The 15,787-nt window shown below is 42.4% G+C and overlaps 1 protein-coding gene across 46 annotated transcripts in view; it reads left to right on the top strand.

The window, feature by feature from the left end:
* The window catches only part of FGFR2 (fibroblast growth factor receptor 2), a 100,912-nt gene that overhangs the window by 63,764 nt on the left and 21,361 nt on the right, over window positions 1-15,787 (top strand). For 16 of the 46 annotated variants that reach the window (XM_015288594.4, XM_015288587.4, XM_046942754.1 and 13 more), the window contains 3 exons: window positions 6,612-6,802; window positions 8,968-9,112; window positions 11,442-11,638. In XM_015288594.4, coding sequence (XP_015144080.1) covers window positions 6,612-6,802; window positions 8,968-9,112; window positions 11,442-11,638 — 533 coding nt within the window. Of the gene's footprint in view, window positions 1-6,611; window positions 6,803-7,454; window positions 7,603-8,967; window positions 9,113-11,441; window positions 11,645-15,787 lie in introns of all 46 variants that reach the window. The other 30 variants (XM_046942750.1, XM_046942741.1, XM_040702292.2 and 27 more) reach the window with 5 other exon arrangements.

The raw sequence follows: 15,787 nt of genomic DNA, 5'->3' as shown, positions 1-15,787 counted from the left end.
TGTAGTTGTGGATGTCAGCTGCCTCACTGCCCTCCCCATGGCCCACTGCTCCTCTAGGCCTTGCAGGTTCCCGTGTGAGCGCTGGGAGCCCTGACACCTCTCAGAGCTCCTGGCCACTGAGACCACCTCTCTGGGGAGCACAGGAAATGCTGATATATGGAGACTCATGCTGCACAGGAATGTTGGACAGCACGAGAACTTGTTGGCTAGTACCTATTGGTAAAAGGTGCCAAAATTTGCAAAGCATGATTTCATCAGCACTGGTATTGCTGGTCTGATCTGCGGGCTGTTCTGCTTGTCAGTCTGAAGGCTCCTGCTCTTTATCAAGAGCTCTTGCCAGGGATGGTCGTTATCTCTCAACATTTAATGACAGTGATCTGTTACTCCTGATAGCCTTTTAAAGCTTCTCATGGTTTTGCAGAGAGCTTGAGAAAGGAGCATTGTCCCTGATGCGCTGCGGGTGATACCTTGGTGTGCATAAATTGTCTCAGAGGTGGTGGATTGAGGGGTGTGTATGTATGTACGTGTAAATAGAACATGACAGTTCAGCAGCACTTCTGAATTGGCTATAAACAACAAGCAGTGCTTCATATTAGGCAGAAGGGAAACCAAACTGACATGCAGCTGGTAGAAGCTGCTCAGCTCCTGGCTCACGTATATAGCGTGTATGACATTAATTAGCAGAGGCATTTTGCCTGCACCTGCTCAGTTGTTTCTGATCTTCTGCAAGAGCAGCCAGCACCCAGCCTTACTCCTACACACTACTGAACAACTAGTGGGCTTAGTAGTGTTTGCCTTCCAGCCTTTCGTAGAGTACAGCCCCCACAAGCAATTGCATATTTCTGAAGAAGGGAAGTGAAGGTTTGGCTTGGCCCATGTGCAGAAAGCTACCTTGAAGGAGGAAATTCCTCTGGGGACTCTGACATCTGTTTGGTTAGACCCCTCCTATGCCACTCCACCTAGGGGTATGGAAAGCAAGTGTAATTTCAAGGCAGATCCTTTGTATGAACTTGGATAAGGCTGTGTTTATAGGGAAACCTGAGTGGCAGTTCCTCATGCCTTGGCTGCCTCTGGAACTCTCCTCAATGGAGCTCTCTAATTCAGAAAGCAATAATTAATCCAGCCTCTGAGTGCTTGTGGACTAGGGCCAGATTAGCAGTTTGTGTAGGTAGGATCTTTCATGAAGGACACTGGCTGTTGTGTCTCTCCTTCCAAACCAGTTCATTGACTGTCAGCCAGAATAGGCTGTTCTACTGGTAGAGCTTTCCTCATTTAATGTGAGGGATTAAGCATTCATCTCTTAATGGTTGATATTCAGCCCAAACTGGTAGTGATTGCAGCCTGTGGTCAGCCCAGTAAAAGTCCCTACACACTGAAATATTTCAGTCCAAGTATATGATGGAAAAGGCTGTGCTTTATTATTATTATTTTTTTTTTAAGGCTAAAGAGTCAGTCCTGCAAGTTTGAGGTGCTAAGCGAAAGCCATGGCAAGGGCACATGATTACTGCCTAGCCTAAAAGACTGTAGGATGTTTTTAGAGTCCTGTAATTTACAGATCATGAACATTTTCAAAGCAACAGATGTTGCACAGTGACTGAATATACAGAATCTCTACTGAGGTCTATGGATCCAGAATGGTTACTGATGCCACGCTTAGAGGCATCATTGGAGCTCTCTGTAGCTTCACAGCGTCAGCTGTCAAGATGATTCCTTAGGAGTCAGGTAGCATTTCCAGACTGATGATAAAGGCTTTGGTAAACGTGTTTGTCTAATGAAAAGCTTACTTCTAGTTGTATTTTCCCCTTTTAATTGAGGATCTCTCCATTGTCCCCAGAACTCTTGCATTTGCTATTCAGCTTTTATTTTCTTAGCTTGCACTTAAATCACACGCTTGCAAGGAGAGGAAACAAGCACATTCAAAAGGAAAAAATAAATAGTTTCCATTTTTTTTTCTTCTGAAATGAATCAAATGCCTTATCCAAAGCCCATTGAAATCCATGTGAGCTCTTCCCCTGACTTCAATGGGCTTTGGTTCTGGCTTTTAGCTCCCATGAAAGGTCCTGAACTGTCTGTCCTGGGGTGGCAGGGAGGCTTGGATAGACAATTGCCAGAGCTCTTCTCAGCCCTCGATACAGCCAGGTTGCTAAGGAGACTTGGCCTCTAGATGGGACCTGGAGCTCACTGCTTCCGGGGTTATTGTCTCCTTTCCCTGCCAGCACACTCCAGGAGCGGCAGTGGCACTCTTTCAGTCACAATAGGCTCTCCCCGGCCTCTGGCAGCAGTAAGCCCTGTCCTACATCTTCCTTCAGCTGGCATGCTCAGCGAGCAGCCTCTCTTCTGTATTTTTTCATTCCTGCACCTCCTAGATGCTAAGACCAGTGGTGAGATCAGGTCTTCTGGTCACTGTTGGCTGTAAAATTTGTCTTCTGACCCCTATCGACCGCCTTCATCTCTTGGCATCTTCATCTCATGTCCTTGCATCATGACATTCCTGCCTCTCACCTCTTCGATTTCCCTCTCCATTAGTTGCTGTGGGTCAGCAAAAATACTGGAGGAGATGAAGCCAAACACTGGAGAGAGGTGACCTTCTGTAGGAACCACTTGTCCAAGGGCCTTAAATTGCTGAAAGGGCCAGTTCTCAGGAGCTGCTTGGGAAGCGTACAGGTTCCAGGCAGTTGCTTCCAGGCTGGCTTCCCTGCACAGCTGGTGGCAGGATTTGCTCCTTACCACCTATCTTCAGGAGTCCACTTGTGCCCATTTTTAGGAAACGTGGAATTTTCCAGCTACCTTGCATTCTTTACAGTTTCCTGTCTTGGAGAAAGGCATTCTGAAGTTTTAACATTAACAGACTAAATGAGAGTTTCTTCTGAGCCATTGGGCAGCTCTCTTTGTCCGTTGTCTTTTCCGATAGCAACTCTGTTTGCTGATAGATAAGCTATCAGAACTGCTCAAGCAATTTTGAGCAGAAATATTTAAGCCCTGGATGCTTTTATGGTGGTGTAGACTTTAGTTAGATGCTTGTAGCCTTGAATTTGATATTCCTTAAATGAACAACCAGTTTCACTGCTATCTGTAGATAGCTGTCTCCCCGAACGGAGCTGTTCTCATTTTGAAGCAACACTGCAAATTGGGGAAAACAAACTGCTGTCTTCTTTTAAGGTGGGACCCGGAATTAAGCACGCTTTCCCTCTAGGTCCCTTCCAGCCCAAGCCATTCTATGAGTATATGAAAGATAACCTACAGAGATTTATACACAATGATTTAGTTTGACCTGCTTTCAGATCAACATACAGAAAATATTCTTCCTTTTTAAACATCCATAATGCTTTAGTAGAACCAAAAAAGTCTGCTTAAGCAAGCAGGGCATATCTATGAAAAAACTTGTAGATCTACATGTAGTTGACTAAGTAACTAATATTTATGGTAACAGAACTTGTATCTACTACTTTTTATGGTCTTCATAATGTAGTGTTTAGTATGCTTGAAGGCAGGTAATCTTTGGGGGCAATCTTCTGTACTGTAACATAAGCTGTTGACTTATTTTTGAAAGGTTGTGTTAGCAGTGAGAATGGAACGCTACATTTTAAGTAGCCAGATTGCAAAGATTTATTTCTTGAGGTTCTGATTCAATTCAACAACAATGAACGAAGGGCCTTATTGAGACCTGTAGGTTATCAGAGTTGCAAGCTTGATTGCCAGCTTAGTCGATATGAAAGTGTTGTTTGAGTGAAATAACTAGGGATATACAGAGTTCGCTATAGTTTAGTGATAGTCCTAACTGTAATTAGTACATTATGTAGCATTGGTTTCACCAGCTTGTAAGATATTTGAGGAAGCATCTTTAACTCTTATGCTAGTATTTAATAAAAAAGAAAATGATATTCCATATAATACTAGCATAACCAGTTATTTGAGTGGTGATAACTGCTTACAAACGTAAGGCTTGTATTTTAAATGTGAAAAAGTGATGTGAGATTTATGAATATGGTTTGTGACAGTACCTAAGCAAAATCTTTTAATGTATGTAGTTTGATAAGAAATAGCAAAGACGGGATAACATCCTGGAGTGACCGTTTCCAAGCAATGATACTGTACAGAACTTAGTCATTAGTGGAAGTTCCGTCTGCATTTTGTTACTTTCCCCAACACGCACGTCATTTCTTGTGGCCCATGGATTCCAGGATTGACATGAAACCCCTCTGAATGAGCACTGTGATATTTATGGTCCTCTGTGTTTCTTGTGCGCAGACAGGAGCACTCTCTTCTTCTGAGGCAAGGGAGCTGAATGAATACTAGACATGGCTCTGCATGTTGGAGGCTAACTGAAGTTTGTTTTTTAGCACACATACCCTCAGAGCAGAAATTTCGCAAACGTTTTACCTATACATATGCATACCCTCTTTAATTTTTCAAGGAATTCGGGATACGAATATAAGAACTTTGCTTTTGCTTCTTTTCTTGGCCTCTTCTATTTTGGTAGAGGAAACATTTGACAGTCATCGATAAAAGATTAAATCGTTGATGGCTATCAGGATAAACTAAACACATTTCGTGTGTTGGTGCTGCCATAGTGGGAACTTTTCCAAGATGTTTCAGGCCTCGTTCTCTGGTTTGTTTAAGGGCAGCAAGTAAGGTCACAAAGGAAATCAAACCCTGATGTGCAGAAATGAAACATGAGGCCTACTGACTTCTAAAAAACATTTTAAATAACATTCTCTAAGGTTTCATTTTATACTGAAGGCAGCTGTAATAAGTTTTGGAAGATGGTGTAAGGTTTCTATTAAAGAGAGATCTTGCTTGCTGTTTTTGTACCCAAATGAAGAGGTGAGGGAGATGGAATTAGAGCTTATTTAGGATAGGGTGAGAAACTTTAAAAGTTTTCTCTAGAATGGATAGAATAGTAATTTGTACAATCTACTGTAATTTACAAGTAGAAGCAGAAAGTTAAACCATTCCTAGGTCTTTTGAAAACGACAGTACATAGCCATGGAATAATTTAATAACTGCAATACAAATGCACTTTTGCCACAAGTCAAATAAGACTGCTGCTTTGTAGTGTGCTGCCAGCGTAGCCTCAGTGAATAAATTCCCAGTAGATGTTTGCCGCATGCCAAATATATTGGACGGTATGAAAGATCCCATTGTTCCATGGGCATCATTATTTGCTGTTACACTCGCAATGTTTGCTTGTGAAACAGTTTATTGGAAACTAGTGTGTTTAAGAAGGAGCACTTGATTTGAAATTCAGTTGATTTGGCTCTTTACGCCAAAGCTTTCGCAGCGTACAGCCTCTAAAAATAAATATTTAATTTGCCCCTTTTTTCCTGATCTTCGAAAGAATTCCTGGAGCACTGAATCTCAGACAGTGATAAGCAATGGGCTCTTCACTTCTGATTCATAGACTGAACCTCTGTATAGATCAGTATTACGTTTATATTCTTATGAGAAGGAATGGGTAGAATTAAGCTTTCATATGGGCTGCCCAGGGAGGTGGTGTAGTCACCAATCCTGGAGGTGTTCAAGGAGCGTTTAGACGTTGTGTTGAGGGACATGGTTTAGTGAGAACTATGGGTGGTAGATGGACAGCTGGACTGGATGATCTTGTGGGTCTTTTCCAACCTTGGTGATTCTGTGATTCCACAAAGAAGGGAATGAGTTCCCACTTACATAAGGATGAGAGCTGCAGTCGTCTGAAGGGTTGCTGTGCCCAGGCTTGTGCCTAACTCACCAGCAAGGAGATTTGAGCAGCATTCAGGTTGGGCTTGCTGACCCTGGTGGGAAATTGCCTCACCTCATAGCTGAGGAGAAGGCTCCATCAATCCACAAAACCAGACTGGGAACACTGGATGCAATGCCTCTCTGGATGCCTGGATGAAGTGGTGTGTTACCAGCTCAATGAACAACATTTATGAAATGCTTAGGTTAGCCAATAAATAAGAAATTACATTAGCTCACATTATAAATATACTGGTTTTTGTTCCCCTTCCTCCCCCCCCCCCCCCAGATTGCTCAGTATTGGTTTGAGTCCTGCTCGGGATAACAAATTGTTATTTCTGCTGCTGTGACTGAGTAGAGAGTGTTGCCGTAGTATTGTTCAGAGTGTTCTGAAAAGCAGAGCTATCTGGGATGTGTCATATATGGTGCATTTTGGTGCTGTGAGTTTTGCTGCTGGATTTGGTAACTATCTTTTGGCTTATTGTAACCTTATTGGTTCAGTTAAAAAACTGATTGATTGTCTCTAATTGGCAGAGGTTTGGTCCAGTTACAGCATTTCAAAACTCAGAGGTATTTCCTCAGAGTAACTCTTGAAAAAGAAGGTATTTTACTTGTTTGTCTGCACTACGAAGAATGCACAAAGCTTTTAGGCAAGGTTTCTCCCCTCCCCCCAAATAACTATTCTTTACATTACAAGTGTAGCACTCAACTCATCTCCTTTGAACTGCAGTTTTCATTATACGTTTTGGCTGCAGTGTTATTTCGGAGGAGTCAGCCAACAGGCTTACAGGGCTTTTTGGCTCGAGTTCACTTACAGTTTTCTTGGCAGCTCTGCTTATTTATGCATCTTTATTTCTCTCCCTTTCTCTTGCTCCTCACCCTCCCCATCGGAACAGAGCGATCACCGCACAGGCCCATCCTCCAGGCTGGCCTTCCAGCAAACGCCTCGGCTGTAGTCGGAGGTGATGTCGAGTTTGTCTGCAAAGTCTACAGTGATGCTCAACCCCACATTCAGTGGATAAAACACGTAGAGAGGAATGGCAGTAAATACGGACCAGATGGACTGCCTTACCTTCAGGTTTTAAAGGTGAGGCGTTGCAGATGCTGCTACTGGTGGTGACAGCTTCTTTAAAGCTTTGCATTTATTTGATGTAAATCCAAGGATATTGAGATCGGAGCTTCTTTTGAAATTGGAAGTGTTTGTTACAAATGAAAAGCTAGATAAACATTTGGTAGCCTGAATGCTAATTATGCAGCTTGTAGATGCTTTTGATTTGATTTTTTTCTTTTAAACTTCCTTGAAGTCCTTTATCTCTAAACATTTCAGGCATGGCTCATTCAGAAAAGAATGAAAACCCTCCCTAAATAACTTCACTGATGTTCCCTCACCCTGTTTGTTTCAAAGTCTGTTTAGACATATGACACCTGTTGCCAAAAGTTTGTCGGAGGGTTGGGTTTTCTGGATGCTGAGCCTGTGAGGATGTCCATTTGTCCCCAGTGTGATGTGGCATATTGGTGGCACCGGGTTGTTCTGCACCGTGGAGTTTTCCAAGCTGGTTGGCGATGCTTCGGATTAAAAAACAAGCGAACAAAACTCAGACCCTAAATGTTTTGACCCTGATGCTTGCATGAAGTGGAAGTCATATTCGTGTGAGGTGTTGGTGGTGGGACCTTAGACAGATTTGTGTCCTGTTTGGACAGCAGTTACATTGTTCTCCTGTGTTATTGGTCTATTCTAGCATTCGGGGATAAATAGTTCCAATGCTGAAGTGCTGACACTGTACAATGTGACAGAGGCGGACGCTGGAGAATATATTTGTAAGGTCTCCAATTATATAGGGGAGGCCAACCAGTCTGCCTGGCTCTCTGTTCTGCCGAGTTTACAAGGTAACAATGTTTTTTAAAGAAAGCTGGATGTAGAAGCTGGAAAAAAATGGTGCTTTGGGAGACTGCAGGCAGCTTGTAGGATAACTCCTTGGCCTTGTGGTATATTTGTAATCCTCCTTTGGTGTTGCAACTGGTATTACACCAGCAGCCATGGAAAAATTCCCACAATATTCTGTGTGCTATACTCAATGGTTTCTGATGTTGGTCTTCATTCTCTCTTGTGTCTGGTGTCTGTGTGTTCATTTGCGTTCCGTTTTGTTGTTAATCCTGCATACTTTGCAGTTCACATCTAAGGTACTTGATGGATAATGTAATTACAGTCTAATTGGTATATCACACACGCACACACACGTGTGTGTGTATATATATATATATACACATGGATATACATGTGTGCATGTATATGTGTACATGGAAATGTTCACGTAAGTGCCCACTGAAGCACTTATGGCCTTCATTCACCCATTCCTGGTGGGGTAATAACCCATCATGAGCAATAAAGATTGCTAACAATGTGACTGCAGCTCACAACTAAATTTACTCAGAAATGGTCTCGTAAAATTTTTCATATTCCATCATCACATACTTCAAAGTAATGTTTTTGGATGGAATAAAGATAAAAAGCAACAACCACTGTCTCTATTTAAAATAATTTCTCTAAATCTCCAGAACGGAAGCATTGGCATGGATTCCTGTTGTACTCATCTTGGGACATCTAGAGAGTTCCATGTCTAAGAGTTCCTGGGTTTTGGATTCTATCCATTTGTAAAAGATTGGAGAAGCACTGAATCCCTGATAGGTTTGGTGCATAATGACCTCACAGTGCTTCTTGATGTACCATATTTAACTGCAGTGCAGCAGATGATGCAAGGACCACTGGCTGCTTGAGACTTCTGCCAAGTGGTGTCATTTGGAGCAGAATTTACCTTCTTTTGCCTTTTCACAATACATATGTATATGTATTTGTAAATTAATTCTTCTGATGCAGGTAACTACATATAAAGGATACCACATTCTGTGTCTGTTTTCTCTTTGCTTTTCTTTCAACCCTCTTTTATTGAAAACAAGGGAGAAGAAAAAAAAAACATAAAACAATGATTTGTGGGTTAATTTTTCCATGTCATGTGATTGCATGCATGTCTAGGTGGTGAGTTTTGGTCTGGTGAAGGGTGTTGATTACTTTCTGAGGTGAGCTGGGACCTGTTGGTAAACGCCTTTTGGAAGAGGGATTGTGGATGGGGAAGGAGCTTTGCATCTCTCCACCTCTGCCTTTCCGAAGCAAAGCCCTGTGGCTCCATCTCCCTATCCACAAGAGTTCTCTCAGTGTCTAGCTTTTTCTCTTGCTTCCCTCTTTTTTTTTTCTAGGCTGCCGGTGTTAACACTACGGACAAAGAAATTGAGGTTCTCTATATACGGAATGTAACTTTTGAGGATGCTGGGGAGTATACATGCTTGGCGGGTAATTCTATTGGGATATCCTTTCACACTGCATGGTTGACAGTTCTGCCAGGTATACACTGCTCTCTTTCAGTGGTTTTTCCTCTTTTTTTCCCCTTGTTGAGTGCTGCAGAATTAGCACAGCTTCTGTCTCAGAAAATGGCTTTAGGTTTCCTCAACATTTTTATGATGATTATACAATGACTATATGTACAGTCGCACTTGTCGTGAGCCAGTGGATTGTCTTGTGGCACATTGTAGTCTACAAGTCCAAATAGCTTCCCAAAAAATACAAAACAAAACCAAAACCCAGACAACTTCTATCGCGCTTAAATTATGTTTACCTCTGTTAAGTGTTCAGCAGAAATGTTGAGGAACTGCATTTCCTTCTCACTTCAGTGAGATAACTGAAAATCAGCAGATAAATCATTGTAAACCTCAAAAGGAGGAAATTCGAAGTTATCCTAGGAAACCTGGGGACTGATTTGGCCATAATCATGTAACGGTTCATCTGAATACACAAGCTATTCAGGATGCCTAATTCACCATTACCTATCATCCAAACCTTTTATGAAAATTCTAATTTTGATGCCCATGGATTGTGTACAGAAGCAGTGCCCTTCATCTCTTGGGAATCAGCTCCGTGCATCTTTGAACATCGCATGCTCTAAGAAAACAAGTAGCCATTTGCTTTTACTGCAAAGCATGTCTTGCTGTTCTGGGGTTGATGATGTTTCTGTCCTGAAAAGAAACAAACATCAACGTGCTTTATTGCCTGAAAATTGTTATCAGCTGTTAGAAGATGTAACCATAGTTGGTTTTGACGTTAGTCAAATGTTCTTGTTTATAGCTGTTGGCAGCTGCCTTAGGAGTTCCTTTGAAAAAATGTGAACCACCTGAGGTTTGCTGGGTCATCTTGTGCTTACCATTTATTAATTGTTAATCCTGAGTAAGAGGTACAAAACCTGCATGTACGTAATGCTGAGATTCATGGTACATGAGTGAAATTTTCTGCAGATATTAACCATTATCAAAATATATTGAATGGCGCAACGTTATTACATCTCACTCTTACATGAACACCAAGCCTGCGTGGTCTGCCACCAAGCAGGCAGGCAGTGCCTGTGTACATCTTGCTTCTGCTAGCGGTGTTTGCATTTTGCAAGTGCTTGAACAGCATATTTTAAGCAATTTTCTTGAATGAAATATTTTGTTAGCCTAGAACAAGGCACAAGAAAATTTTGGCTTGAACGTGCATTGCTTGCCGAGTGACTGCTGATTGCTGCGGAATGCTGCTTATCTGGGGGATGAACCCCAGATAAGTGATTAGGGACTGTGTTTGTACATATAAGTATCCTGAGGATGGTTTCAAAGTTGATTGTCAGAGTAACATCTAGGTAGAACCACTCCCTCTACAACCAATCTTATAGACTAGCAACCACATTCCCTAAATCATAGAATCACAGAACCATAGAATGGCCTGGGTTGAAAAGGACCACAATGATCATCTCGTTTCAACCCCCTGCTATGTGCAGGGTCGCCAACCAGCAGACCAGGCTGCCCAGAGCCACATCCAGCCTGGCCTTGAATGCCTCCAGGGATGGGGCATCCACAGCCTCCTTGGGCAACCTGTTCAGTGCGTCACCACCCTCTGGGTGAAAAACTTCCTCCTAATATCCAACCTAAACCTCCCCTATCTCAGTTTAAGACCATTCCCCCTTGTTCTGTCACTATTCACCCTCATAAACAGCCGTTAAATATGCAGCTTTAGTGTGGCTGACAGAGGAAGACTCACAAAGGCATATTGCTAGCAGTTCAATAGAATTTAGAGATATGGTGAGGGACCGATTTATCCTTCTGTACAATAAGAGCCCAGTGAGAATTTTGGATAAACAAGCAATGCAGACTCAAGCCCCAGCTTCTATTTGCACCTTGTGATATAATACTTTGACTAGCAAATTCATTTTTTTTATCTTGAAATATGCCATTATGTGGTTAAAAGGAAGAACAGTACTTTTGAAGGTTGACGAGCAATAAAATGAATGTCTACCTGGTTTGAGTGCTTAATTCCTTCTTTTCCCCTAAAATAATAGGGGATAATTTGATATTTTGGTGAATGTGTCTCCTCAGCAGGCAGACATAAGTGTATGCCTATAAGGTCTATTTATGAACACACACACTATGGCAAACTGAGATGTTAAAATGGTGATCTTTAGAGAGGAACAGCTCTCAGATTTCAAGATGGCCTAAATATCCACAGTGATCTATATGTCACAAAGTCACTGCTAGAACTGCTGATGTTTAAACTGTTTCATTCTGTTCCATGCACTGTGCTGAGCTGTGCTTGTACCGTGTGCTAACTCTGTGGCATGATTATTCCCTCCCGAAAACCTGCAATCCAGCTCCTGAAAAGGAAAAGGAATTTCCCACATCTCCAGACTACCTGGAAATAGCAATTTACTGCATAGGGGTCTTCCTGATCGCCTGCATGGTGCTGACAGTCATCCTGTGCCGCATGAAGAACACCACCAAGAAGCCTGACTTCAGCAGCCAGCCCGCTGTCCACAAGCTGACAAAGCGAATCCCTCTGCGCAGACAGGTAACAGAAAGTAGATAAAGAGTTTGAAGAACTTTTACCAAAACCCAAAGCCAGCACATCCTTCAGATAGCAACATTGGAAGGAGGAATAAGGGAGAGTGAAAGCAAATTGTAATGAGGGCTGGATTTAGTCTGGCACCAAGGAGACTGGCATGGGAAGAAAGTGCATCTTGATGCAGCAGTCTCAAGGCAAGAAAGTCAGGGATGTTGGAGCAAAAATGTGAAAGATGGAATATATTCTGAATTAGCAGTACTATAGATGGAAAAAAATGTATTGCAAGTAATTTGGGGTCTGATCCCACAGCTCGTTGAAGTCAATGGAAAGTTTTTTGCTGACTTTGGAACAGAATCCTGTTTAATTGTGTATTTATGATGTTTCTAAGGTGACTTCTATTGTAGTAACTAGGTACCAGATACAGAGAGGTATTTTTCAGGAAGAGGAGGAAATTTCATAGCCAAGCTTTCAGAGAACACTTCAAAATAGAAAGGCTGCAATAAAGTAAAAACGGAGGCAATATTAAATCAGATCTCAGGCAGCTGATTAAGCTGCTGATGTTTCTGAGCGAGGAACAAAACTCAAAGTCAGATATGAAATGCACACAACAGGATTGCACTAAGCATGATTTGCAATTGCTTGTTGCTAGCAGTGAGCATTGCTGGAGGGGGCAGCACCATGAGCAGCAACCCAGCTGAGCAAGTAACATGCCTTTGGCTTTGTCACCGGCCATCACCTGCCAGAACAGCCTCTGTTCTACAAATTATGGCCTCCTAACGACTTTGGATCCAGGTCTGGTCAGGGCGGTGTGGATCTGAGGGTTTACTGCAGGGCCATCTGCAACCTCATGGGTTGGGTTGAATTTCTGCCATGTGGTTCTTGCAGCCAACCTGGGATATTTTCACTATCATAGTAATACCCCTTCCCTCTTCACTGTAGGTGTTTGAAAGTTTGGATGCACACTCTGGGGGGATCTTGGTCTTGGGATTTTAAATATGGCAGAAAAATCCCTGCATTAATGTGTTGGAGGTTCTCCCCTAAGTTGTGGTGTCTAACAAGTCTTGGTGTGAGGGACGTGACTGTTATCCAATCTGAAAAATATTTGGTTTGTTTTATAAGCAAAAGTGATAACTCTTATTTTCTCTGACTTGCTTTGCTGCTTAAAAATATAATTGTGGTTTTACTCATTTGCTTGAAAATCACCGGGGAGGGAGAGGTATGTTGGCCTCTGAGTATATCCCAAGGAGAGATGAGAAGCTCTCAGCTCAATTTATGTCTCTGTAGCTAAAACTCAGTGTAGTTTTCTGGATAATGAGGGCTTTTCAAAAGCTGTATACTTAATTAGGCAGAGAATAATAAATATCAGCTGCTTAGAGAAGAGACATTTATTAGACTTCTGCTTGAACAGAACAGCATCGTAATAACCCAGAGATGAATAGATGGCATAAAAACTCCTTGAGCTTTGGTGTGAGCTCAGTTGTGTCAGTTGGAAATGGTTCCTCGATGGGAGAGTGTTATTTCACTGTGTGTGACACCAGTGCCAATCACTGCCCTCAGCTTTGCTGTTTATCATTAAATGATGCAATATGGAACTTCTCCAAAGCTATTGTTCTCACAGAGGACAACATCCTTGTCATAAAACATGCTTGTCAAGTGTGTCATTTCACTTGCTTTTTCCTCAGCCCACAGCAAAAAAGTGGCATTTTGCTTTTCAAAGTGGGGGTATATATTTGAAAAACTGTTCGTGTTTGAAAGTGAGAACCCCTAAGCAAACCCCCTGCAGAAATTCCATCACTCTCAATTCTCCAGCACACTCCCACACTAAGAGGAGTTTCTCATTCAAGGGCTCTCTGCAAGCACATCTTCACAGAGGGAAAGAGCTACTGTAAATGTTTAGAAGAAAACTGCATCTTTGTTCTGATGATTTCACTGATCAGCTCGCTAATTGTATCAGGTTAAGAGAGCCAGATGAGGTGAGCAGTCCCCGGTGGCTTGCTTGTCTGCCCTAAAGATTCAAAGATTCCTTAGACATGGGTGCAGGAGGCTTTCCTCTGCCTGTGTGCTGTGCTCTGCAGGAGAGGGACAGTGGAATGGCCAAAAAGCTGAGAGGATAAGTGTGAGTGAGCAGGGGAAGTGCTTGTGACAGGTAGATGGTGTGAGCACGGCAGAGAGCCTGGCCAGTGGATGTGATTTGGTGGGATTCCAGGGAAATGAGGCCATGGTTTGGGGAATTCATGATATTGTCTTGGAAGCTCTCTGCTGTGAGGTCAGGCTCCCTAAGGATGTGAGTATGAAAAGAATACTGGTTCAAGAGGAGGCATTTGCGTGGCTGTGATGCCATCTCGTTTGGGAGTCTTGTTTGGTAACATGTGGTTTGATTTGCAGGCCTGGACTCTCATACATTGGCTATTTTGTCTGAACTACTACAGGATTTTATCATTTCTCACATGCAGGCATTCTCTTCCTGCCAAAACATGGTTCTCTTCACATTCATAGAAAGGGTCATGATGAAGTTGGGAATTATCAGTTCCCTCCCCCTGTAGTCCTAACCCTCACTCAGCTCTAGTTCTTGCTTTTTTGAGATAGAAACTGCTTACAGGGAAATGTAGCAAGCAGTTGCAGAGAGCTGCAGCACTGCACTGATATTAGCAGTGTTCTGCATGGGGGTGCCAGCTCACCAGGCAGTGGGAAGAAACGCTGCAGGACTGAGCTCACACACCAGGTTGCAGCTGATAGATTCTCTGAACTGATGGGCAAAGTGCAGGCACTGATAGGAGGTGCAGTTATTTTGTAAAGCTTTGGGACCGCTCAGTTGTGTGTTTGTGTATGGGTGCACCTTGGAAGGGAAGAATGATTTCTTTTACTGTATCTTAATTACTCTAATGTTAATTTACATGTACAGGGGTTGGTTGTTCTGGTTCTATGTAAGGATGTGGTGCATACATTTGTGATGAGCGAAGGCTGATCTGGAGCAAGACTTCAGCTCACCAGGCAAAACGGCTGTGTTCAAAATGATGATGGCAGCTGGAGCCCGAGAAAGAGAAATCTGGATCAAGTAAAGTAACACAGTATTGCATGGAATATCAAGCTGTGGAAGTTTAATTCACTTCACGGAATAGACTCTGAAATTCAAAGATAGATACATAACTTGTAGTAAGATACGATCCAAGGAATTTACTGCCTTACATTCTTTAGTCTCTTACTTTATCCCTGGGTTTCTCTATACGGAATCTGTTGCCTAGTTGTGTTCTTTGGTAGTTTGTTGCTGTGTGTTTTGAAAAGAAATCTGTTCCTGAAGGAGTTGTGCTGTGCCAGAGCTTACCTTAAGAATCCTCAGACTCCTGTAGCAAATTTACCTTGTATTTTGCTAGATCCAGGCACTCAGACCATTTCTAATCGCACTACTTACCAATTATATTTATATACATATGTGCAGATGAGTTCAAATTAACTTCCACAGCAGAGCCTTCAAAAAAGACTGACGATTATAGGAAGTCTCCACATGGCTGCTAAAATCTCACAGCGTGAGTGCCAGAGCTGACAGATCCAGGCTTCAGGATATAGTATAAATAATCAGTGGAGGAAAACACCCTTCATAATCAATTACAGACAATTACACACTGCTCTGCAGCTGATTTTTCCACATAGCATCTAAAGATTCATTTAAGTTTTAAATGCTGCTCTGCTTAGAAATGCTTGTGAAGTATTTATCTCAAAGCTGATTAAATGCAGCATGTTGGCTGAGGGACAAATACTTAGTTAAAATGGGGATATAATGATGCTAAGTACATGAGGTTTGGAGACAGTGGGCTTTTCTCCTTCTGAAGTGCAGGAATGGGGTTTGGGATGTGTCTGAGGCTGATATTCTGCTTGGTTCTGGCATCCTAAAAGCAGAAGGCACACAAAAAACACGTTATGGTGGAGGACTGCTCTCTTCAGATTAACATATAGCGCAATAGTCCTTCCAGTGTTCTGCTTGTGTCAAGTGGACTTCTGCCTTCCTTTCTTTAATCAAGCACCCGCATAACTCTTCAGGAGTAACATAACCACTTAAAACAGACACTACAGATGTGGTGAGTAGGCCTTGGAGATGTCTCATTCACCTCCATCAGGTGTCCCTCCCTGCTTCCTTCCTCCTCACTAGCGATGTGCTAA

The sequence above is a fragment of the Gallus gallus genome, chromosome 6 (genome assembly GCF_016699485.2).
Source record: "Gallus gallus isolate bGalGal1 chromosome 6, bGalGal1.mat.broiler.GRCg7b, whole genome shotgun sequence".
Lineage (NCBI taxonomy): Eukaryota > Metazoa > Chordata > Aves > Galliformes > Phasianidae > Gallus > Gallus gallus.
The sequence above is the reverse complement of the archived record's forward strand: the minus strand, read 5'-3'. Positions and strand labels throughout refer to the sequence as shown.